Source organism: Malaclemys terrapin, chromosome 3 (assembly GCF_027887155.1).
Source record: "Malaclemys terrapin pileata isolate rMalTer1 chromosome 3, rMalTer1.hap1, whole genome shotgun sequence".
In the NCBI taxonomy this organism is placed as follows: Eukaryota; Metazoa; Chordata; order Testudines; family Emydidae; genus Malaclemys; species Malaclemys terrapin.
The window spans coordinates 179,649,371-179,674,285 of NC_071507.1; the positions used below are offsets into that span (position 1 = coordinate 179,649,371).

At 41.5% G+C, this 24,915-nt stretch overlaps 1 protein-coding gene across 4 annotated transcripts in view; it reads left to right on the forward strand.

Annotated features, from left to right (window-relative positions):
* Positions 1-22,869, forward strand: part of GREB1 (growth regulating estrogen receptor binding 1) — a 97,941-nt gene extending 75,072 nt beyond the window's left edge. For all 4 annotated transcript variants that reach the window (XM_054021970.1, XM_054021969.1, XM_054021971.1 and 1 more), the window contains 11 exons: positions 444-546; positions 2,091-2,249; positions 3,910-4,052; positions 5,073-5,234; positions 7,544-7,748; positions 8,915-9,089; positions 13,117-13,335; positions 16,231-16,366; positions 16,931-17,131; positions 18,748-18,886; positions 21,001-22,869. In XM_054021970.1, coding sequence (XP_053877945.1) covers positions 444-546; positions 2,091-2,249; positions 3,910-4,052; positions 5,073-5,234; positions 7,544-7,748; positions 8,915-9,089; positions 13,117-13,335; positions 16,231-16,366; positions 16,931-17,131; positions 18,748-18,886; positions 21,001-21,164 — 1,806 coding nt within the window. In that variant the 3' untranslated portion in view covers positions 21,165-22,869. The remainder of the gene's footprint in view (positions 1-443; positions 547-2,090; positions 2,250-3,909; positions 4,053-5,072; positions 5,235-7,543; positions 7,749-8,914; positions 9,090-13,116; positions 13,336-16,230; positions 16,367-16,930; positions 17,132-18,747; positions 18,887-21,000) is intronic.
* The last annotated feature ends 2,046 nt before the right edge of the window (positions 22,870-24,915 follow it).

Consider the following 24,915-nt stretch of genomic DNA (forward strand, 5'->3'; position numbering starts at 1 on the left):
ACAGGCTTGGAAGGGTTGAGGTAAAGCTTTAGTTATATTGTGCTTTTCCCTGGCAGATTTTCATGTAATGTACTTGTCTGGATTATTAAAAATGTGTTTTCCTGCCCATTGTAGGGAGTATAGTTCAGGGGAGAGAAGTTGCTTGTGGTGAGTTTTTTTTATTTGTATGCCTATATCCCAAGGGTATCATATAAGGTATATTTTGAATGTTAATTTCCTGCATAACAGTCTCATTACTGTGCAAGATGAGTCATTAATCATCCCATATAAACTTGTGAATATACAGGAATAGGAATGTATATGCAACAGAATTTAAGAGTTGGACTTTGACCTACTTTTAAATTAGATTACAATAATCATTACAATTCCAAGTTTCCAAATAATGACAGAATGGCATTCATGATAAACAACTGTTTAGTTTCTGATTTATATATTTGTTACAGATAGGAAAAACGGGAGCCTATCTTCAGTTCCTCAGTATCTTGTCCAGAATGCTCATTAGACTGACGGAAGTGGATGTTTATGATGAGGAAGAAATCAATATTAGTAAGTTGTTGATGAAGAGACATTCGCTTCTGGGGATTTTTTGTCACATTGTTAATTGGACCAGTTGTTGACTACTTTATCATGTGCTTTTCACCTTTACACTGTAGTTCATTTACATTACTGCAATCCATTTAGAGTTCTTAAATTAAGGAGTTAAGGATTTTAATTTCTAATTTGGAATCCTGTGATTAGCTAATTTCTCTCCATTTAGAGCTCACTCCTCCTCTCAGCACATCTCTGTTTTTCTTAGAAAGTTGGCAGCAGCATTTTGTATGTTAAAAATAGTTCATCTCATGCTGAGAAACAATATACTGACTTTAAGCCTGGAATGATTATTTTTTGGTCAAATGCAAAAAAGGGGGTTACTTGGAAACATTGACAGATTTATAACCATTAGCAATACTGTCACTGTATTATACATTTTAGGTAAACAAGAGATCGTATGAATGAGAAAAGACCATACACACATTCCTGCTTTCCAGTAGTTGATTCTATTCTCAGTTTTTTCAGCATATCCCTCATTCCGCTCTTTCTCCAGATGTAATTCTAGACATCTCCGAGGCTCTGCTATTTACTTTGATCAATCACTACAGTGATTTATTTGATATTTTTTTTACTATTGGGGGTAAAATTCTCCCCTGTGCAGAGAAGCAGTACAAAGCTTTTGCCTCATGTAAGTCTCATTTAAATTCTTGTATCGGAGGGGTAGCTGTGTTAGTCTGAATCTGTAAAAAGCAACAGAGGGTCCTGTGGCACCTGTTAGTCTGAAAGGTGCCACAGGACCCTCTGTTGCTATTTAAATTCTTGTTTTGAGTGCTTACGGAGAATCTAAGAGGATCATACATTGTATGCTGGCTGGCCCTCTGCATGGGGAGGAATTTCATCCTGTGTGAATAGCTCTGCTTGAGTTTCCTATTTACTTCTAGTTTCCAAGCAGCAGTTCCTCAGCTGGTGTAAATGATTATAGCTCCAGTCACTTCTGTGGAACTATGACACTGCAACAGCTTAGGGTCTGCCCCCAAACATCTTGGACTCCTTACTAGTGGGGGAGAGAACAAACCAAATTCCCTTAACTGAAAACTCTATCTCCAAAGTGTATCCAAGTCAGTGGAGAGACTCCTGCTGGCTGGTCCATTTTACCAGCAAAATCCTTGCTGTGGTGCTTTTATTATCAGTGCATATGTGATTCCAGATGGCTTCTGACTGGTGCTTTTACTCTGTTATGGCAGAATTGCATTGAGGGGTGAGGAATGTTGAGTAATTGATCAGATGATCACTAGTTTTTCTGCAGAAAACAGCTTCACAGATGTTGTTGCCTTAAAATAGTAAAAGAAATAATAGTACAATCATAATAATTAATAACCTCCTAAACTATATGCATAGCATAGACTTGCTTTAGGTTGGGGTATCTTTCTATGCAATCATTTGAACCTTTCAATTGATTTCACACATCTCTTTAAAAAAGCATTCTGTAAAACTGTAGACATCATTCCATTTATTGTAAACTGCATGTTTGGGTTTGTTTTTTTTTACTATTATTATAGAACTCCAAGAAGAATCAGATCAATGTTATCACCAGCCAGGAGACATGTGGCCTGATTTGGAGACATTTAAGAAGATACCTTTTGACTACACTATTCATGATCCGAAATATGAAGATGCAAGTCTGATTTGTACAAGGCTTCAAAATATGAACAGTGACGGTCAGAATTTAAAATATAACAGAGAGAGATGCATGTATTTATTTATTTACTTGCACTATAGACAGCATGGATGGAATCCTGGCCCTATTGAAGCAAATGGCAATGTGGCCAGGATTCCAATGGGGCCAGGATTTCGTCGATATGTAATTACAATGTACAGAGGTATATTGTTTATAGTTTTAACATGAGGGTTAAATTGAAAAAGGATTAAAAGTTTGTCAGATAAGGAACAACACATAAGGATCAGCAATGTGAGTATTTTGTGGCATGGAAGCTATGTAGCCTTTCACTAGTAAGGCCCTGATCTTACAAACAATTATGTATCTGAGTAAATTTACTTGCTTGAGTTGTCCCATTATGTTTCAATAAGACTCCGCATGTGTGCAGGGCTGGTTCTAGGAGTGGGGAAGCCGGGCGGCCGCCCAGGCACCAACTTCTGGGGTTCCAAACTGCTGTGGCACTCAGCTGGTTTTTCCCTCCACTCCTGATTGGCTGGCTTTTTTTTTTTTCCGGTTGTTTAGCTGCTAGGAGAGTGGGCCCAAAACCATGTTCTACCTTGGCTAAAGTTAGGATTGAACTGTAGGTCACCAGTTTGAATGTGGTCCACTGAAGTAGTGATCCATTTGATGGCTATTTGGTGGGCTGTGTGAAACGAGTTGGTGTCTCAGTTCAGGACCAACTAGATGAAAGTCCACATCACAATGTCACTAGACACTCTCCTCATTTGGCTCTGACATCAATTACATGATAGCAACTCCCTCCCTGGGCCAGATTTTCAAAGATAATTTTATTTCTGAAGATGCAGATAGGCACCAAGTTCGATTTACAAAAGTGCCTAAGTGGGCTAGGCACTGGACTCCGATTTACTTTTGTACATCTCACAAGGTACCTATATGCATCTGTACATGTCTAAATACCTGTGTAAATTTGGCCCAGAGAGATCAGCACCAACATTTGCAAAAATAGCCTTTGATTTTAGTTGCCTCTATTTTGAGGCACATGGGGCCTGATTTTCAGCTGGAGCTGCGGGTGCCCAGCACAGTTTGGGCATCTAAAAACTAGAGCATTTGAAGGTGACTTGCCCAGTGTCTCACAATAAGTGTGTGACATTCCCAGAAACAGAACCCAAGTTACCAGTCCATTGCATTAACCACGATACTGTCCTTCCACCTGATATACCATTACTAACCCTCCCCCTCCCCCCAGTGTATCGAAGGGGAGAGAAAATAACTGTAGATTTAAGTGCTTTATCATGATGGTTCAGTGCTCATTTATAATAACGCAGAGAGCATTTTAAACTGCACTCTGTGAAAGCAGAGACGGTGTCTTCCTCTCTGTTTGTTCTGTGCCCAGCACAAGTCAGCACTCAATGAATAGTAATCATCATAATAATAATTTTGCTTTACCTGCACCTCTGCGTTATTATAAATGAGCACCGAACCCATCATGACAAAGCACTTAAATCTACAGTTATTTTCTTTCCCCTTCGATACACACATAATAAAACCAAAGCTCAGGCTGAATATCTATTTTGTTTGGTGTTCCCACTATCGATGCAGGCTTGTGATGATTACATAAACAGTTTATTCATCACAGGTGGGATATAATGGGCCCTAGAATATACTTAAAATGAATACAGTCCAATATTTTTTATTTACAGACAGATCAATGGGCAGAAAACAGGAGGACATGTATATGCGCCGTCAGACAACTCGAATGAGATTATCTAAGTATGCAGCATACAATACATACCACCACTGTGAACAGTGCCATCAATATATGGGCTTCAATCCCAGGTATCAGGTAAGTCATGCCTAATTTTTATTTAGAATAGTAAATCTGTAGCAGATCTGTAAATTACTTTGTGCATACTTTATAGTATCAGTACTGGTACCCAAGCTGCATATTTGATCTATAAGCATTTCCATAGAGAACTGATGTATACATTTTGGCCCTGATACTGCAGTTGGATCTTTGCACTTGCACTGAGCCCCAGTGAAGTCACTGGAGTCCTGCCCAGGCACAAGGGTCTGTGTGAGTGGATTGGATTGCAGTTTTGGGATCTTTGTTTAGACAAAATGTTTTATCTTAGTGATGATTAATTTTTGATAGTGGCAGCAGTGCATGACAAAGCACATTGTGAATATCTTCTGGTATTCTTTGAGTACCCAGATTCATGGCTGGTAGGGTCAGTAAAGGTCATGGAGGTCAACAGTTTCACTCTGTGGACTTTGCACGACTGTTCCTTGGATCATTCCCACTGACCTATGAAGTGCTATAGTCAACATTCTACACTAACCGCTATAAATGATCATTGATTTCCCAGTAAACCTTCCCCTAGGGTTTATTAACATTTGCTCTGGGGCAGAGCAGTTGCTGAAGATAGTAAGTTGATTGCTGCAGAGAGCATTTTATACACATCATGTGGACTCTGATTATTCAAACAAACCCTCCAGTTCGCTGCTCATTAGAATGTGAAGAAAAAGGCATCAGCAATGCAAGTACTGCAGCTATTGTATAGCACATGGCGTTACTGAGAAATGAGGTTGGCCCACAAGCCTTGCTACCATCGATGAAACAAAGAGCAAATTGATGGCTTCTGGCCAGGAAGCTGGGTAAATTGTTTAGTGAATATGTTGTGCTTGAGCCAAATGTCACTGATTAGTATTAATATGAGTTCTGAGGTAAAAAGTATTCCTGTGCCATGTGTGGTTTCCTTCTGGTTTGGCGCTGACTTAGTGATGTCCATGGACTGTTCTGTGCTCTCTTGAGAAGAAAAGTTAGAATCTAATAATTAAATTTGTCCTTTTCTCCCCCCCTCAGCTTTATGAGTCCACCCTGCATGCTTTTGCCTTTTCCTATTCTATGCTCGGAGAGGAGATCCAGCTGCATTTTATCATCCCCAAGTCAAAGGAGCACCATTTTGTCTTTAGTCAACCAGGAAGACAGCTGGAAAGTATGAGGTTACCGCTTGTCACAGATAAGGTAGATGGATAACTATATTTATACTCACATATGGGGCATAGACAGGGCTGATCTAAAGATTTGTAGGGTCCGATCATACTTTAGCGTCACTACTGGTTCTGCTGCCGGGAGATGGTGAGAATGGTCTGGCAGTGAGTTGTTTCCTTCTCCTTGGGTGCCCTTGATGGAGAGGAAGACAAGCTGCAGAAATTGCTTGGAATGCAAGGTCCCAATCAAATACTTGCTTTGCTCATAATTAAGGCTACAATTTTGTCATGGATATTTTTTAGAAAAAAAATCATGGACTGGTCACGAGCAATAAACAAAAAATCATGGAAGCTGTGACCTGTCCCTGACTTTTACTAAAAACAGCTCTGACTAAATAGGGAGGGAGGAGGATCCAGCACCCTGTCCCCCCTGCAGCGGATGGGAGCTGCAGGGACCCCATTTCCCAGTGGCTGCCACTGTGTGGGGCTAGAGCTGGACAGGTCCCCCCACTGCCCTGCAGGGCTGGGAGCTGCGGGTGGCCCCTCTGCCCCTGGCCACTGAACAGCTTCGGGGTACCTCTGCCACCGCTGCCCATGCCTGGGAACTGCAGGAGGCCCCCCCCTGCCCGCAGCCACTGAGCAGCTCTGGGGTCCCTCTGCTGCCATCCCCGGTGGCTGGGAGCTGCGGGGAGCGGCCTGGCTGCTCACAGCAGCTGAGCCACTACAGGAGGGACCCCTGTGGTAGCCGCTGGGCAGCTCAGGGGTTGCTGCCACCGGCGGCGAACAGTCAGTTGCGGGGGTTCCCGCTGGGCAGCTGTGGGAGGGTTCCCCGCCCTCCATGGAGGCTGGGTTGCTGCAGGGTCCCCCGCTGCTGGCAGTGGCTGGTCAGCTGCGGGGGTCCCCAGTGTCACAGAGGTCGCTGGAAGTCACTGTTTCAGTGACTTCTGCAACCTCTGTGACATAATCATAGCCTTACTCATAATCAAGGCTGGTCCTGGGCACACACTGTTTGTGAGTCGGGACTATGACAATTGGAGATTGTTGTGCAGTGACTCAGGAGTTCTCAGGGTTCTGGATAAACACACTGAAGAGAGGAATGGTCTCAGCTTTGAGAATCAAATGTACATGTTTTTGTTTAGCCTGTGACTAAATAAGAGGAAGCAATTTATCACTGGCTTGCCTGTCCTGGCCTGCGTAAGTGGTTCCACCAGATACCATAAAGGAGAGTTTTGAAAGAATCTCTGTGGTGACCGTGCAGAACCTCATGGTAGCTTCAGGGAAGACAGCTGCAGAGGTTATCAATCTGAGCAGTCTGTCTTGTCTCTGATATGAGCCTGTACAATGACCCATGCAAGCCCGGAACAATCTCTGCCTGATTCAATGAAGTATACTCTCTTTAGACTACTGGAGCAATTTGTGGAATAGTAGTAGCAGCCGAGATTTCATGGTGCAGAAGGTAAGCTGTCCACAAAAAAGTTATTGATCCATACTCCATCCTTCACTTTTGGCAGCTTATGCCTAGATAGGTAGGAGCATATTTTTTAATATACATCTGCCAGACTGCAATCAAACTTGAAGTTACGCAACACCTTTTATCTGAGAGAGAGTTGTGTTTTTCAGCTGATGAGAATACAAAATTATCCCAATTTACTGTGTGCCACCGGAAGCACCCTCAATTTACTTTGGTTACTTCATTGGAACTAGGTGTCAAGTCTCCACAGATTCTATTCCCATCCCTGCCTCTGATCTGCCGTGAGACCTTCGGCAAATCAATTAATTTCTCTGTGTTTTTTTCATCTGTAAAAATTGTATAATACTTACCTTCTTCATAGGGTGTGCTGCTGTAAGACTTAATGCATGTTTGCAAAGTGCTACCGAGATCATTGGATGTGGGTCACTATAGCTGTGTAAAGTTTTATCATCTTAGTCTTTTTCTCGTTGTTCTTTCACTTCTCTTAATGTCTGGTTGCTTTCTATTCTTCTATTCTTTACTTTCTTTTTCCTTCCTCAGGGCCTGTCAAGCCACTGAGGATCCTATATCCCTGGTAGATCAAGAATTAGCAATCCCATCTGGGGCTATATGTATCTATCCCTCTCTTACCAGCTAATCAGGCGATCAAGACCCTTTTCTTTGTCACTTGATAGAAGTTGTTCTCTTCCAACTCTTATAAAAATTCCTAATTTCTCTTTTATTTAGATATTAGGCCAGTTTCTCATCTGGTGTAAATCAGCATAGCTCCATTGTACACTGACTTTCACCACCTGAGGATCTGGCCTTTTTTGTTTAAATAATATTCAGCATAATACAGAGACTCATCCTTCATTTTTGTATTTACTTTACAGAGTCAGGATTACATAAAAAGCCCCACTTTTACTCCCACAACTGGGCGTCATGAACATGGACTTTTCAACCTGTATCATGCAATGGATGGTGCCAGCCATTTGCATGTTCTAGTTGTCAAGGAGTATGAAATGGCCATATATAAAAAATACTGGCCGAACCACATCATGCTAGTGCTGCCAAGTATTTTCAACAGTGCTGGAGTAGGTAGGTATTAGGAGGAGAAAAAAAAGGTAAAACACATGTGTGTTATTGTACAGACGCCCTCACCGAGAGGTTTGTAATAAGTGATCTCTTGCAACACAGTATATCTCACCATATATACTGTGCTTCAGAAATCACACCCTCCTTCTTTACTGTGATAGGTGGTTAACTGTATTGTACCCCAAGTAAATGCAAAATCAATTAACACCTGATAAGTCATTCCTACTTAACCTTATAATGCTAACATTAGTGAAGAAGGCATGTGACTCTGGGGCATTTTCTCCCAGGTGCAACATGCAGCAGAGGATTCTTGGCCACAGGACATTTGTCAGTGGGAGGGACTGCAGCATCTCAAGGCAGTGGAACTTGAGCAGGGCTCATAGCTGACTAGCATAGCCCTAAATGAGTTTGGTGCTGGCCAGGGATGGGGAGTGGCTATGGTGCCTAATAATGCACTGATCTGGTGCATTTCTTAGGTAGCGTCTGCCAGAAGGGTTTCTATAGAGCACCCAGAGTCTGCTCTGGTGGGACCCCCAAGGTGGACAGACAGAGGGAATTATGGTTTTCATCACTTAGGTGGGTCCATCCCCATGTGCAGTGGCTGGTGCCAGGAGGTATCAGTGGAGGTAAATCTGTCCCTCACAGTTTAAAGGCATCACATAAATTCCCACCACAAAAATCAAACTCATCTTATTAGTTTCCTCAGTGGTGTCTCATGTGGCCTTAGCAGCCTGACACAACACCCACACCTGTCAACTCAGTTGCATTTGGTAGGGGATGGCGACAGATTGGCTCTGGAGTCCTTTAATCACCATCCTTGTACTGTGAGGAGGGATAGCTCAGTGGTTTGAGCGTTGGCCTGCTAAGCCCAGGGTTGTGCATTCAATTCTTGCAGGGGCCACTTAGGGATCTGGAGCAAAAAATCAGTACTTGGTCCTGTTAGTGAAGGCAGGGGGCTGGACTCCATGACCTTTTGGGGTCCCTTCCAGTTCTATGAGATAGGTGTATCTCCTTATATTATATTATTATTAACCTTCAGAGTGAGCAAGCCACACTGTGCTCCATGAACATTTGAAAGGTTGGCACTTATCAACAAACAACTCCTGCCCCTGCCACCGCCACCTCCCATCTCAGAATTTTCCTCTTGTTTATGCTGTTTTGGGTTTCAGGTGCTGCACACTTTCTAATAAAAGAGCTGTCTTATCACAATCTGGAACTAGAACGAAATCGGCAAGAAGAACTGGGGATTAAACCCCAGGATATCTGGCCTTTCATTGTCATTTCGGATGATTCCTGTGTTATGTGGAATGCGGTAGAAATCGATTGTTCAGGAGACAGAAAAAGGTAAAACACCATAATGAAGGAACATGATTTTTTTCAGCTGATCGCTTTAAACTCTAAGCACAACTTGTTGAAATGACATCATGGAAACAGCAAGGCTTTTACTCTGTGTAACAAGTAGGGTATAATATTTGCCTGGTGACAGAGAAATATTTCTTGATATATTTGTCTGCATGTAGGTTAGTTCCCATCTGTGCCCAGTCTACAGCTTCAGCCATACCGCTTGGCACTTCAGTTCAGGCTGGAGTGACTCATGGTTTTGGTTCTGGAGTTGTGTGGTTCAGTCCCAGCTGTGTTGGCCAAGAGGGGTGGCCGTCACATGTACAGTTAATCCGGATACAGCGGTGCAATGAGTACAGACACACATGGATGGATTTTAAGCGGCAGGCCAGAACTTTTATTTAGCTTTACCACAGGGGAGGGGCACTACCTGCCCATCAGCCACGCTCACCTATACCAGGCATTAAGTGGTTCCAGTGCAGGGGTTACAGGGCTCCTACCATAAAACCCATCACTGAGGCTAGGCTCTCCTCAACTACCCCCTCCCAGGACTCAGCTCTCTCTGAGTCCTACCCCCTCCCCCACCCATGAGGGAGACAGAGTATGCAGAAGGGTGGGGATGTCAGGCCTTAGCCCACAAGGGTTACAAGATCTCCCTCTACCCCATGAGCCCACGGCCCATCAGGAAAATCCAAGGTCTTTTACCTCTGGGAACCGTGCACTGTATCTTTTTAATCACACTGGAAACTGGCCACAAGTTGAGACAAATTAACAGTGCAACCAATTACCTCAGTTAGGGACTAAGCACATTCCTACTTAATAGGGCTGTTGATTAATCGCAGTTAACTCACGTGATTAACTCAAAAAAATAATCACAATTAATTGCAGTTTTAATCACATTGTTAAACAATAGAATACCAATTGAAATGTATTAAATATTTTGGATATTTTCTACATGTTTGTATATATTGTATTCTGTGTTGTAATTGAAATCAAAGTGTATATATTTTATTATAAATATTTGCACTGTAAAAATGAAATAGTATTTTTCAATTCACCTCATACAAGTACGGTAGTGCAATCTCTTTGTTGTGAAAGTGCAGCTTACAAATGTAGATTTTTTTTTGTTACATAACTGCACTCAAAAACAAAACAATGTAAAACTTCAGCGCCTATAAGTCCACTCAGTCCTACGTCTTGTTCAGCCAATCGCTCAGACAAACAAGTTTGTTTACAGGAGATAATGCTGCCCTCTTCTTATTTACAATGTCACCAGAAAGTGAGAACAGGCATTTGCATGGCACTTTTGTAGCCAGAATTGCAAGATATTTAGGTGCCAGATATGCTAAACATTTGTATGCCCCTTCATGCTTTGGCCACAATTCCAGAGGACATGCTTCCATGCTGATGATACTTGTTAAAAAAATAATGCGTTAATTAAATTTATGACTGAACTCATTGGGGGAGAATTGTATGTCCTCTGCTCTGTTTTACCTGCATTCTGCCATATATTTCATGTTATAGCAGTCTTGGATGATGACTCAGCACATGCTCATTTTAAGAACACTTTCACTGCAGATTTGACAAAAGGCAAAGAAGGTTCCAATGTGAGATTTCTAAAGATAGCTACAGCACTCGACCCAAGGTTTAAGAATCTGAAGTGCCTTCCAAAATCTAAGAGGGACGAGGTGAGGAGCATGCTTTCAGAAGTCTTAAAAGAGCAACACTCCATTATGGAAACTACAGAACCTGAACCACCAAAAAAAAAAAATCAACCTTCTGCTGGTGGCATCTGACTCAGATGATGAAAATGAAATGCATCGGTCCACACTACTTTGGATTGTTATAGAGCCAAACTCATCATCAGCATGGACGCATGTCCCCTGGAATGGTGGTTGAAGCATGAAGGGACATATGAATTTTTAGCGCATCTGGCATATAAATATCTTGCAACACCAGCTAGAACAGTGCCATGAGAACGCCTGCTCTCACTTTTAGGTGACATTGTAAACAAGAAGTGGAAGCATTATCTCCTGCAAATGTAAACAAACTTGTTTGCCTGAGCGATTGATTGAACAAGAAGTACAACTGAGTGGACTGCAGCATCTAAAATTTTACATTGTTTTATTTCTGAATACAGTTTTTTTGTACATAATTCTACATTTGTAAGTTCAACTTTCATGATAAAGAGATTGCAATACAGTACTTGCATTAGGTGAATTGAAAAATACTATTTCTTTTAGTTTTTTACACTGCAAATATTTGTAATCAAAAATAAATATAAAGTGAGCACTTACACTTTGTATTCTATGTTGTAATTGAAATCAATATATTTTAAAATGTAGAAAACATCCAAAAATATTTAAATAAATTGTATTCTATTTTTGTTTAATAGTGCGATTAATCATGCTATTAATTTTTTTAATAGCTTGACAGCCCTACTACTTAACCTACTGTGTCTCAAAGATGCTGAGAAGGTGAAAAACTCCCTTGTCCTCTGCCAATTGGCCCTATGGGAGAGAAAATCCTCTCTGACCCCCAATGGCTGAACAGCTAGATCAGGGGCGGGCAAACGTTTTGGCCTGAGGGCCGCATCCAGTTTCCAAAATTGTATGGCGGGCCGATTAGGGGAGGCTGTGCCTCTCCAAACAGCCAGGTGTGGCCCGGCCCCACCCCCTATCCGACCCCCCCTGCTTCTTGCCCCATCCACCCTCCCCCGCTCCCTGTTCCATGATGGCCCCGGCCCGGGACTTGCCCCATTCAACCCCCCCTGTTCCCCGCCCTCTGACCGCCCTGACCCCTATCCACACCCCCGCCTCCTGACCACTACCCCGAACTCCCCTGCCCTCTATCCAACCCTCCCTGCCCCCTTACCGCGTTGCCTGGAGCACCAGTGACTGGCAGCGCTACAGCCGCACCACCCAGAGCACCAGGACAGGCAGCTGCGCCGCCTGGCTGGAGCCAGCCATGCCACAGCGCAGCACAGAGCACTGGGTCAGACCCCGGCTCTGCAACTGTGCTGCCCCAGGAGCACGCAGCCCTGCCACCCAGAGTATTGTGCCAGCGATGGAGCGAGCTTAGGCTGCAGGGGAGAGGGAACAGCAGGGGAGGGGCCTCCCAGGCCAGGAGCTCAGGGGCCGGGCAGGAGGGTCCTGTGGGCCAGATGTGGCCCGTGGGCTGTAGTTTGCCCACCTCTGGGCTAGATCCACAGCATCTGCTGGCTGGATTCCCGTTCGTGGGTAGGGTGGAACAGAGCCAAAAGAGACTCCACATGGTGCTGGAGCTGGGGGATGTAGACCACACAGCATCCTTCACCCAACTACCACGGGGGAAGATGTACCTAGTGTGTCTTGCTGCCAGGTCTGTCCCATTTGCTGCTACCCCCATCAAGTTCACTCAGCAGTTGAGGCACATAGGTGGCATTCTGGGTAAGATTTTTGAAGGAACTAAGGGAGTTAATGGAAATTCAGGGTGAGTTGGCCACCTACAGTACCTCTCTTTGGCTCCTTTGATAGTCCCAGCCTATGTGACTTCTACTTTATTTCAGTTTGCAAATGATAAAACAAGTCTCTTAGCTTTTTAAAACAGTACTTGATTGGGCCAGTTTTACTTATTACCAGAGCTGTGCTAAATTCAGGGATTTGGAGAAATCTTTTTTTCTGTTTCAATTTGTATGTTTGATTTTATGTCAAATCCCAAAACAAAAGCAAAGTTCAGTCAAAGCTGAAAAGTTCCATGTGGTTTTGTAATGGGCTGATGGTAAACATATCTTCCCAGGATCACTTGGAGCAAGAGTTAGGTTAACTTAAAACATTTACAAACCTTAATGAACATATTGAGAAATCCAGGCTGAGTTTCAAACCTATAGCCCAAGCTAAATGAGCTTTAGGTAGATGAGGCAGTAGGTCTAGCATCACTGCTGCCTGTTTACTATGCTCAGATTTATAACTATTGTAAGATACTGCTCAGATGAACTGGATTATTTTTTGTACACTTTGAATTTGAAACATTTTTTTCCAACCTATTGTAGTGAATATACATGGACTGAAAGGAACGTTTCCTTGAAGCAAATTCTGCAACACGTTGAAGCAACCCCTAATGTCACTCACTACGCCTTGATTGGGATGAGGAAATGGTCTAGTAAAACAAATAGTGGTGAGATCAGGGAACCATTCTCCTGTTGCCATGTACATGACTTCATCCTGCTGAATGTGGATCTGACTCAGAATGTCCAATATAACCAGAACAGGTGAGTGAATCCATAGGCGCCTCCAATGTAGAGCAAGGACCAAATCATGCAGCCTTCACTCTGGCTAAGCTCTCACTCGCTCGAGTTGGATTTCTCAGGAGACTGCTAATAGAATAGAGATAATTTTACATCTAAGTTGCTGGTTCCAATCCAGCCCAGGTAAGAAGTGGCTAAAAAGACTGTTATCTCTCTCCACCTAAGCTAGGCATACTCTTTAACTAAATACAATAACTTTAATTGGTTGAGAACAATAATAAGAAAGAAAACAACAAAAACAAATCCCTCTAACATTGATGGGGGGCCTTTAGGGAGAAGCTGCATCCAGCCCACTCCATTCTTGGGATCAATCTCCAACCCACCTTCTGCTACCCATTTTTTTAACTGGGCCACACATAAGGTTCCAGACCTTAAAGGTGCCAAGCATAGTCACTGTGGTTCTTAAAGCTTCATTTACTACAGATACCACTTGGCAGCTGTTCATTAACCCATGTGAAATAGTGAACTCAGTTCCTGGGGGACAAGTGTTCACATCACAAAACCACCACCACATTTGCCAGTAATTGTCAGAGGGGCACAGGGCTGAATAGGATAAGAGACTGTCACCTCTAGAAGTGATCTTTCCAAATCTAGATTGAGGCATATTTGTGGGGAAGCATCTCTGCTTTAACTATTCTATGGATAAACAGGTGACTTAAATCTTCAAGTCTGTCACTGGCACTTTTCAAGAGCACTAGAACCATAGCCACATGTATCTCCTGTATACAGCGGTGTTCTCAGGCTGTTTAGCCTGTGGGGGCATAGTCATTTTCACACAGAGTATTACCATTTGAGGCCGTTTTTGAATGGAAAGCTGAGTGCTAATCTAAGAAAACAATAATCATAGAATTGAATAAATGTAGAGCTGGAAGGGACCTCAAAAAGTCATCTGGCCCAGCCCCACCCCCACCCCCCAGTGAGACAGGACCAAGTAAACCTAGACCATCCCTGATAGGGGTTCTTAAAAACCTCCAGTGATGGGAATTCCACAACTGCCCTTGGAAGCCTATTTCAGAGCTTAACTACTCTTATAGTTAGAACATTTTTCCTAATATCTAACCTAAATCTCCCTTGCTGCTGATTAAGCCCATTACTTCTTGTCCTACCTTCAGTGGACATGGAGAATAATTGATCACCGTCCTCTTTATAACAGCCCTTAAGATATTTGAAGACTGTTATCAGGTTTCCCCTCAGTCTTTGTTTCTCAAGACTAAACATGCCTAGTTTTTTTTAACCTTTCCACACAGGTCAGCTTCTCTAAACCTTTTATCATTTGTTGCTTTCCTCTGGACTTTCTCCAGTTTATCCACATCTTTCTTTAAGTGTAGGGCCCAGAACTGGACAGTACTCCAACTGAGGCCTTACCAGTGCTGAGTAGAGTGGGATAATTACCTCCATTGTCTTCCATAAGACACTCCTGTTAATACACCCCAGAATGATATTAGCAACTGCATCACATTGTTGGTTCATATTCAATTTATGATCCTTCAGATCCTTTTCAGCAGTATTACTGCCTAGCCAGTTTTTCCCCATTTTGTAGTTATGCATTTGATTTTTCCTTCCTAAGTGTTAGTACTTTCATGTTTGTCTTTATTGAAATTTACCTTGTTGATTTCAGACCAATCTAATTTGTCAGGGTTGTTCTGAATTCTAATCATGTCTTTCAAAGTGCTTTCAACCTCCCTCAGCTTGGTGTCATCTGCTCTCCATTATCTAAGTCGCTAATTAAAATGTTGAATAGTACCGGACCCAACAATGCAATAAAGCAAAGTAATATTAATGCATGGAGTGATGCAAAAATGTCAAGAATAAGGTTTTATGCGAGTTTACACTAGCAATACTTAACCTGTGGGTGTTTAATCACTGGTGACTCACCATAGTTCTGCATGCAGCTCTCTGTTAAGGCTTGGGCAATATTGTGTGACATTCCAAGGATGAATTGGTGGTCAGAAAACATGGCATTTTGAATCAAAAAGAGACACAGTCAGCCAGAGATAGCAAAGACACATGTGAGTATCACTCAATAGAGTATCTATCAACAGAGCCATAATTTAAAAAACTGATAGCTTTAAATGGCAGATTACTCACTGAGCCCTAAATAGAACCAGTCCTCCTGTAATCTTTATTTTGCTGTTTTGGTGAATGTAGTAACTCTATTTTACAAAATGCTTGTTACATAGGGATTTTCTGACTTCTGAGAAGAGATGTGTGAAACCAAAAGCGCAGATCCAAATCCTGGATCAGATCCTCATACTTCTAAAAGTCATTCCAGTTCTCTTGTAGAACATGTATATTTATAATCGGGAATAGAATCAATATTACCCAAAGATGAGGGTACATGGGTGTGGCCCATTTTAGAAGCTTGACCTGCTAAATCTGCTCTGAATTCAGATCAGGATTGATAGTTTCCATTTGGTTCCATCTCTAATTTGAAATGGGCCAAATCCAACCCAATGAAATCTTAAGAAATGGATGAATTTGGCCCATAGTGCTTAATTGTGGCTCTTTGCAACGCTGTTGGATGAAGAAGTGATTCTGTGGCTTTTAAATGCTTGATCTCACTGATGTAGACTGATAGCATTTCTACAGAGGAATGTTGAAAATTTCAACAGTTACATGCTCCTTGTTACAGAGGAGAAATATATGGTCAGAGACCTGTACTTCCAGGTGTCTCATCTAGGGCCTAATCCATGTCCTTTGAAGTCAGTGGAAACCTTTATATTGACCTTATTTATGGTGGGATCATACTCCTTTCTATTTGTACAATCTGCCTCACTGTAGTATCTGAGAGCCTATATGTCTGCTAATGTTCAATAACAAGCAGCGTTTATTAATAGCTGTGGTTTCCGCTCCTGCTAGATTTATGTGCGATGATGTTGATTTCAACCTGCGTGCCCACAGTGCCGGTCTTCTGATCTGTCGGTTCAATCGCTTCAGTGTCATGAAGAAGCAAATTGCAGTAGGAGGACACAGGTCCTTTCATATTAAGTCTAAGGTAAAAGTTGATAATTATCTTTCATTGTTAGTTATTTGTTTGTGCAGTCATTAACCTTTAATGTAGAGAGTGAGGTTTGTTGGTGTACATTCTATTGCCAGAGATGGGACACGTGTGCCATTAGATTTTTTTTTTTTAACCTGAAACTCTTGGAACCCATAATTCCCACAGCATAAATGCACCCTGACCGCTTCCTGTGTCATCTTCCTGTGTAATGTCTTAAACCACATAATTTTTTTTTCAAACAAGAAAGACTTTCACTGTGAATTTGATGTAGAACTGTTGTAAAGTATTACTTAATAACTCCTCCTTACACCATTTCATGTTCAGGAAGAACTTTTTGAGTCAAAGCAGAATCCAAAATGCTATTTAACTATAATTAAACTCCAGTTTTCCATGGATAACTGAAACCTTTGGGTAATAGGAGTTTTGGATAACCTATTTTTGGTGGCTATATGCATTTTGGATTTTTGGGACAGAGATGCATTTTGTACAACCCCAAATTCAGATGATTGGGGTTTGGCTGATCAGGATTGATCAATATCACAATGTTTTTCCACGTAGGTTTCTGAAACTCCAGTCTCAACCGCACCTGCTCAGTATATCTGTGCTCCTGACAGCAAGCACACCTTCTTAGCAGCACCTGCTCAGCTGCTGCTTGAAAAATATCTCCAGTACCACAGCCATCGCTTCTTTCCTCTTTCACTGAAGAATTATAGCCATCCAGTGCTATCTGTGGACTGTTACCTTAACTTAGGACCACAGGTACTGAACAAAATGATCTTCAAGTACTCTGCAGTTTAGGCCAACCCATATTTAATCCAAGTGTTGTACTCGTTCTGTGATCTATTCCTTTGGGATTTTTACATGGCTTCTGAACTGTATAATATAGATTGTTGTGATATTTAAAAAATCAATTTGTAAGTTACAAAAAAGAAAATGAATGGTTAGAAGCTATGAATGACTATGCACACTAAAAATAAAGTACACAGAGCACAATCCTACAGTTGTAGTAAGGAATAGTTATAGTAATTTAGCCTGTGCTTTCTATTCAGGTCTCAATTACCAGTGCCTCCGAATTTTTTTTTCCGTGAGTGTTTCCTCACCTTCATATAATAACTTGGCTATTTATATTTATAACTTTCCTCCTACAAAGCATTTTACAAACATTGACCAGTCGAAGCCAAGACGTGAATGCTCCACACAAGAGCTCAGATTAGAACTGAGGAGTTCCTGGCTCCCAGTCCTGTGCTCGAACCATGCCCCTCTCTAAAACCAAAATACGTATTTGGACTCAAATGCAAATCAAGTATGAATGATGCTAGCAAGTTTTTTTGGTAGTGTTTTGATTTGTTTGTTTTTGCCTTCCCATCCAACTGGAAAACGACATGAAGTTCAAACTTGGTAGACCTGCCAATTTGTCTTCCTCCCCGAGTCAGCTGTGTAACAGACTTCACAACTTGCTCTACCCCCAAATGCTCTAAGTCCTTAAAGTTCCTTTCTGGCTGACTTCTGATAAGCTGAAGTACTCTGGACACAAAGTCCTATATGGAAAATTTCTTTATTGGGGGAGAGCGACAAATCTTTAAACATCTCAGTGAATCTCCAAGGTTCTTAAAAAGCAACAGAGGGTCCTGTGGCACCTTTGAGACTAACAGAAGTACTGGGAGCATAAGCTTTCGTGGGTAAGAACCTCACTTCTTCAGATGCAAGAAGTGACTTGCATCTGAAGAAGTGAGGTTCTTACCCACGAAAGCTTATGCTCCCAGTACTTCTGTTAGTCTCAAAGGTGCCACAGGACCCTCTGTTGCTTTTTACAGATTCAGACTAACACAGCTACCCCTCTGATACAAGGTTCTTAACCGGCCTGAGAAGTCTGAGTGAGCAGAGAGTTTTGGAAAGCGAAAGGCTTCCAGTCTCTAGAGAAAACCGTGGGACCCAATCCCGAATACACTTATGGACATTCATAACTTTACTCACATAAGTGGTTCCATTGACACTTGAGTAAAATTATGAACTTCAATAAGTGTTTGCTGTATTGGACCATACAGCTCTGTGTGTGTGTGTGTGTGTGTGTGTAAAACATGCAAGGCATGTCTCAGATTTATTTTTAAGGGGAGAGACAGTTGTTGAGGCATGTAAATCCTGCCATGTCTATCTAGCTGTTTATACAACACTTTTTTTTCAGAGGAGGGATTTTTATTTGGGAGCAGTAGGGATGCTCACAAATGGTTGATCACAAAGACCATTCCTATAATTAGGAAGGATTGCTAAACTTTAAACTGGTGCAGACATTCACACCTCTGTGCAAAGCCCTAAGAAGCAACACTACTTTGAAGTCTGAGGAAAATTAATTTCTGATCCCTCTTTCCTCCAATCAGATTGCAGTTTGCTACATGAGTTCCCGACCTCACTCTTTGAACATCAGTTGCTCTGGTTTGATGTTTAGTGGACTCCTGCTTTACCTCTGTGACTCCTTCGTTGTAGCTAGCTTTTTGAAAAAGTTTCACTTCCTGAAAGGTGAGCTGCAGAATGATTGTTACAAATTGCAGTGTCTGTCTGGTTTGGGGTTGCCAAATCCAACGTTGGGCAGAAACTAAATAATGTTTTGCCTTTGTACGTCAACCAGGTCCATCTCTCCCCATTTGGGATCACACCAATCCAGCACTACAGCAGATTAATACCTACATCCTCATACAAGTATTATCAGTTCTATAGATTTTTGAAATTAGGCAGGCACTGGTGCGTACATACCATTGAGTTGCCTAATGTATATTCATAAATACTCAGTGCATGTTTGCAGATTGGGTATTTGTGTGTATGCAATAGGCTTGCATCACTGTATGCTTGCAGTTGTGCCCCTCTAATTTTCAAAATCTTACCCATAAGATTCTACTCAGTAGATCTTGGGGAAAAAGGATGGGTTGTTTAATATTAATAACAAATAATAAGCAAATGAATCAAATTAGTCTTCAAGGTTCCAGACTGACGGCACTGGAGACTGATGTCCTCTATCTACAAACAAGCAGTTGTATTGCCAGCGTCTCCCATGCTACGCTGCCACTGTGTTGTAGGCCTTATCTACTCTGGGGATTTGTCCCAGTTGCAGCCATCAGTGGCCAGCCACTGGCACGGCTGCATTGTTGCAGATCTGTAGACAGGCAAAGCTGTTATAAACTACCATTTGGATCAGTACAGTACAACTTAACCCAGTTTCAAGCAGGGGTATGCTAGACTGATACAAGTGACGGAGTATAGTGGTTTCGCCACTGCAATGGTGGTTGGCTATTGAAGACTGAATTCTGCAGCGTGGACAAGGCCTTAATCTTGACCTGGAGGAACAGGTCTGGAGATGGACCCTTTAGGAGTGAAGGTTAGTTAAGTTTCCATCTCCAGCCCTTCTGTCAGGAAGATCCAATGTTCACAGAGGGTTCTGTCCCCCTTTTCCCTTAAGTGATAGATAACTAAGGGGTTCACTCTCCTTCATTTTATAGTCCAGTAAACTTTTGAAATGTATCATTCTGAAGAGTATCCCCATAAAGTTCTTCTCCCCTGCTGTTTGTCCTTTCCTGCTGACATCCCTTCCCTCTGTTGGCTTGTGTGTAAATGTAACTTTCATTGTCTCTGGCCTCACCTTGCTCAATTGACACTGGAGACACACACAAAACAATGTTCCTTTGTCTAGGACGTTCCTTTTATTATGTCTGCCCCAAAATATATTCTAGAATGTATTTCCAGCATACATACATAACTGTTTACACACCATCCGCACATAGATCACGACCGGCGTTTCACTAGCTTTCGTTTGAGATTTTACTCAATATACTGCTATAGTACAATAATATTGTATAGAATCCGTTGATTCAGTTTCTTATTCTTTGGGGTTTAGACCTTTTCCCCCTAGGGTGTCTGGACCCTGATTGTCCATGATTGCTTATTTAGGATATTGGCCTCAAATGGCACAATTGATATAGGTCTAGTTCAGCAAAGAACTTAAGCTTGTGCTTAGTTTTAACTTTAAGTACATTCTTAAGTCCATTCCTACTCAACATAACATTTAAGCACATGCTTAAGTATCCAGAACTACTCAATCTCTTTTAAATTTGAGGTGCTTTGCTAAATTAGGACCCTGTAGTCCCAGTGCAATCAGTAAGGTACTTCTTAGTGTGAATAAGGGTATCAAAATATGGCCCATAGAACTGTCACAAATGTAAAGGCTTGTCTTCACTATGGGGGGGGTGCAGTGAAGACCAGCCCTAAGGCTTGATCGTGATCTATCTGAAGTACTAGATGGATCTCATTATCATAACGTCTAAGCACTTTACAATCTTTAATGTATTTATCCTCACAACATTCCTGTGAGGTACAGAAGTATTGTTATCACCATTTTAAAGATGGGGAACTGAAAGGCCAAGTAAGTTGCCTGAGGTCACACAGGAAGTCTCTGACAGATCAAGGAATTGACCCTGGGTTTCCCAAGTCCTAGACTAGCACCCTGAGCACTGAACCATCCTTCCTCTCTCTTCCAGGCATAGAACTCCCACTGAAGACAATTGAGAGCTTGCAGGACCAGGTTGATGATTTAGAGAATAAAACAAAACACTCATACTTGTTTGTTTTAACCATTCATGTAGGTGCTACCTTGTGTGTTATTTGCCAAGACCGCAATTCTCTTCGCCAGACTGTTGTCCGGCTAGAACTAGAAGATGAATGGCAGTTCCGACTGAGGGATGAATTCCAAACTGCCAACGCCAAAGAGGACAGACCACTTTTCTTTCTGACTGGACGACATATTTGATAGAAAATGAGCAGGCTTCCTGAACTGGCTAATGAGAAGGGGTAGTACAAGAGGCTGAGTTCTCACTGGTCAAAAAAAAAAAAGGCATTTAGCATTTGAGGCTCTGTGCTCTGGAATATTCCAGCACATGTTCCCTGAATAGCCATCAGCTGAGCAGTTTTGAAATATTTTTATTAAAATTATATTTAATCAACTAATGTATGTTTATATTGCCAAGCATTGGAAGTGACTCTTCTAATTTAATTACCCAGTAGAAGTAATTCCTGATACCTGGGAAAGAGGTACCGACTTATTACTTCCCAGGGTGGAAACATTTCTGGATAAGAAGAGAAATCACATTTCTTCTGTCAAAACAGAGAGCACACAAAATGTTTCAAAATTAAGCTGTTTAGAAACAGTTTTGTACAATTAGGGAATTTAAATTTAGAGAACTAGGGAATGTACATTTAGAAGTAGACTTTGTTCTTTTAAGTCTTATTTATCTAGAAGTCAGCACAAGACATCAGACCAAATTTCAGATTTTACAGGAAATTTTACGTTTTGGTAAGCCATTGCTACTGATTGATACAGAGAGGCTTTTATACCTAGAGGTGTAAAATATATTTTTTATGTAATGGGAACTGGTTGCAACCATAACTATGGTGTGAGTGTCACACTGAATAATTTTATTATACAGGATTTTGGAAGGGGATGTGTAATTAAGGTGCCTGTGTTTGGTTAGTCAGGAAAGAGCACTTTGAAAGTAGAGAGATGTGAACAAGAGATGCGAAAGAAGGAGATGTGAACATTTATTCCAGAACACGTCAGTATCTGGGACAAAGTCCCAAAGAGATTAAGGGGAAGATTAACAGCAACCAAACTTTGAGATAAATAATTTTAGGCTAAATGAACTGGTGCTTCCAGTTACAGATGAATTTGTTGCACTGGCTTAAGACTTCAAACCTGGCCACCAGGCAATTCAGACAGGAGATGCATATAGCACTGAAGTCCAATTTCAGAATACCCTTCCAGAATGCTTTTTTGCTAAGGCACTTCAAAAGAGCTGGACAGTCAGGTGGCATCTTTGCTGAGTATATGTAGAAATCTAGGAGGATGTTTAGAAAATGCATTATGCAGTATAGTATTTTGCACCCTGGACTGTTAAAATGTAGAGTGCATGCTGAAAACACCTGGTTATATTTATCCCAGAACTTCATGTTTATCCTTATGGAGACAGTGGCTCTGATACTTGGCTTGGCCTAGACACTCTGTACCAGGTGTAGGCATGAAAGGTGGCAGAAAAGTCACCAGAAAACCCCTTATAATATGTTAATCCTCTCTTGACTGGCTATGCCAACTATAGGACCATTTTGTGCTGGTGGAGCAGCATTAAGTGGCTATAACACATTTGAGGTATTGTAACTAAGACACTAATAATCTGTGCCAAAGAGCTGACTTAGATTTATTTTCAGGGAATAAAAATAAATTAAGTGATTGGGAGAGATTTAGGTTAATGTTTACACAACTGTTTTGGTAGAAAGTGATATGCTTGTATATTTCATTGTGCTTCTTTTGGAGTAAGAACTTTCTTTTTAGTTTTGTTTTATTCTGTGTAAATAGTATCTCCTGTGCAGGTCCCTCCATTTGATTAGTTAATTTAAACTTTTTAAAGGGTTGTAATATTCAAGTCTTACTCATCCTTTATAAATAAAATATGTAATGCATGGATAGGTGTCTGGGTGATGTATGACCACTGTCAAATGCTCAAACTCACAGGGGAAAATTGCATTGGCAAAAGGAAGCTAATACAATTTAGGATTACCCTGCATGCATCAAGAGGAAATGTTGTGCTGTTTAGCACCTACTACAAGCTTTCAACAGTTCAGGACTTTTGGGATAGATCCAGGACTATGGATGCAGGGAACTCATGACATACAAACATAAAACAAGCTTTGAAAACAGTTCAAAAATATGAATCAAAATCAACTTTCTGTAAATGCAGTCTCTGTATCTTGGGTTTTTAGTCATAAAATCTACTTCACAAGTCTTTCAAACCTGCATTTTCTCCAAATGATGATATTAAATATGCAGTGAGACCATGCATAATCTGAAAAGAAGCCATTAAGTACTAGCTACATTGGAATGAAATTTTTTTCAGCTCTGTGTTTTCATAAGGGCTTGCATTATATATTCAGTTTTCCTTGTATAGTCGACCATTTGTTTGGCTTTTCCTGCCATGAATATACTGGGCAGAGTCTTTAAAACAGAGGTGGTAAAGAAATGCAATAGTGTTTGGCAAATCCCGGAATGATTTCTTGGTTATCTGTTCTTTCTTTCTTTCTTTCTTTCTTTCTTTCTTTCTTTCTTTCTTTCTTTCTTTCTTTCTTAACAAACAAGAATTAGTTTAACCTACTGGTGAGTGTTTGTCACAGATCCCCCTCTGTGGGTTACAGTAGCAATAGTCAAACCTTTTGGTATGACCCTGAGTGCAGACATTTCAACAAATATCTGTGAGACAGAAAAGTACAGTACAGCCTCCAAATAAAGCTAACCAATTATATTTATTTCATGAAGATTAGTCTAATGCTTAGACTGGGGCTGGGATTCACAAGATCTGTGTTCTATTCCTGATTTTGAGTAGATCATTTAACCTCCCTGTGCCTCAGTTTCTGCATTCATAAAATAGATGTATTAATACATAACTTATCACAGGGAGGTCTTGAAGCTTAATTTTTTAATGTTTGTAATGTGCTTTGAGATGTGTAGTTAGAAGGCATTAGAGAACTGCAAAATATTTTAATTGATTACTTGGTTTAAAAGTTCTTTGTGTCAAAAGGGATTGGACGGAATCCTTCTGTAATTAAATAATTACAACATTTTAGAATTTCAGCAACAAAAGAAAATCATCTGCATCTTAAAAGCTTTCAGGTTGAGAAGTGTTCCAAGTATAGAACAAGCTAATTGGGAGCAGTTTAAAAAAAGCATTTCCTGAATGGGATGCTTAATTGATTGGTGCCAAGAAGCTATAGTTCAGTGTTACTTGTTTGAACTCTATTTATGTGCCAAAGTAAAACACCTCATTTGACTAGAATTGTGAACCAATCCAACAAAGTGGGTATTCACCCACGAAAGCTTATGCTCCAATACATCTGTTAGTCTTAAAGGTGTGTAGCTCTGGTGAGCTCTTCCCCAGAATGGCCAAGAGGAGGTGCTATAACTGTGGTGAATAGAGCACCCCATCATAGGAGGGAGCTGGTGAGTCCATTCAGAGACACTGAGATAAAAGAACTAGGTGCAGCCTGTGGAAATTTTGTGCTGAGTGCTTTCTACTTGGTGCAATACCTAAGCTTACAAGCACTATCTTTCTGCTATGAGTTGCTGTCCCTTTAAGGCCAGGGAGTTTGGGTGTCATTGTCCCCAGGTGGAGCACATAACTGACACAGCCTTGTGACTGCCCACTGGGATATAAAGCATCGGTCTTCTTTCAGCAAGGGTAAAGTGCAGGGTGAGCAGGCCAATGTAGTGGCTTTGGGGAAGAAGCTACTAAAGGACATGTGCCCAGAAACTGGGAAAAACTTGGAAGAGTCCAGCAGAAACCTGGAAAAGGGGCCTGCAAAAGAGGATATGCAGAAGCACCTTGGCAAACAGTGGAGTGGACTAATGGAGCTGACGACTGCTCCGCTTTGTGGCCTGGATGGGGTGGTGGTGGTGGGGTCAGGTTCCCCTACACCTCAGTTGGACCCTTGGGTGGCATCAGCTAATACTTCTCCGC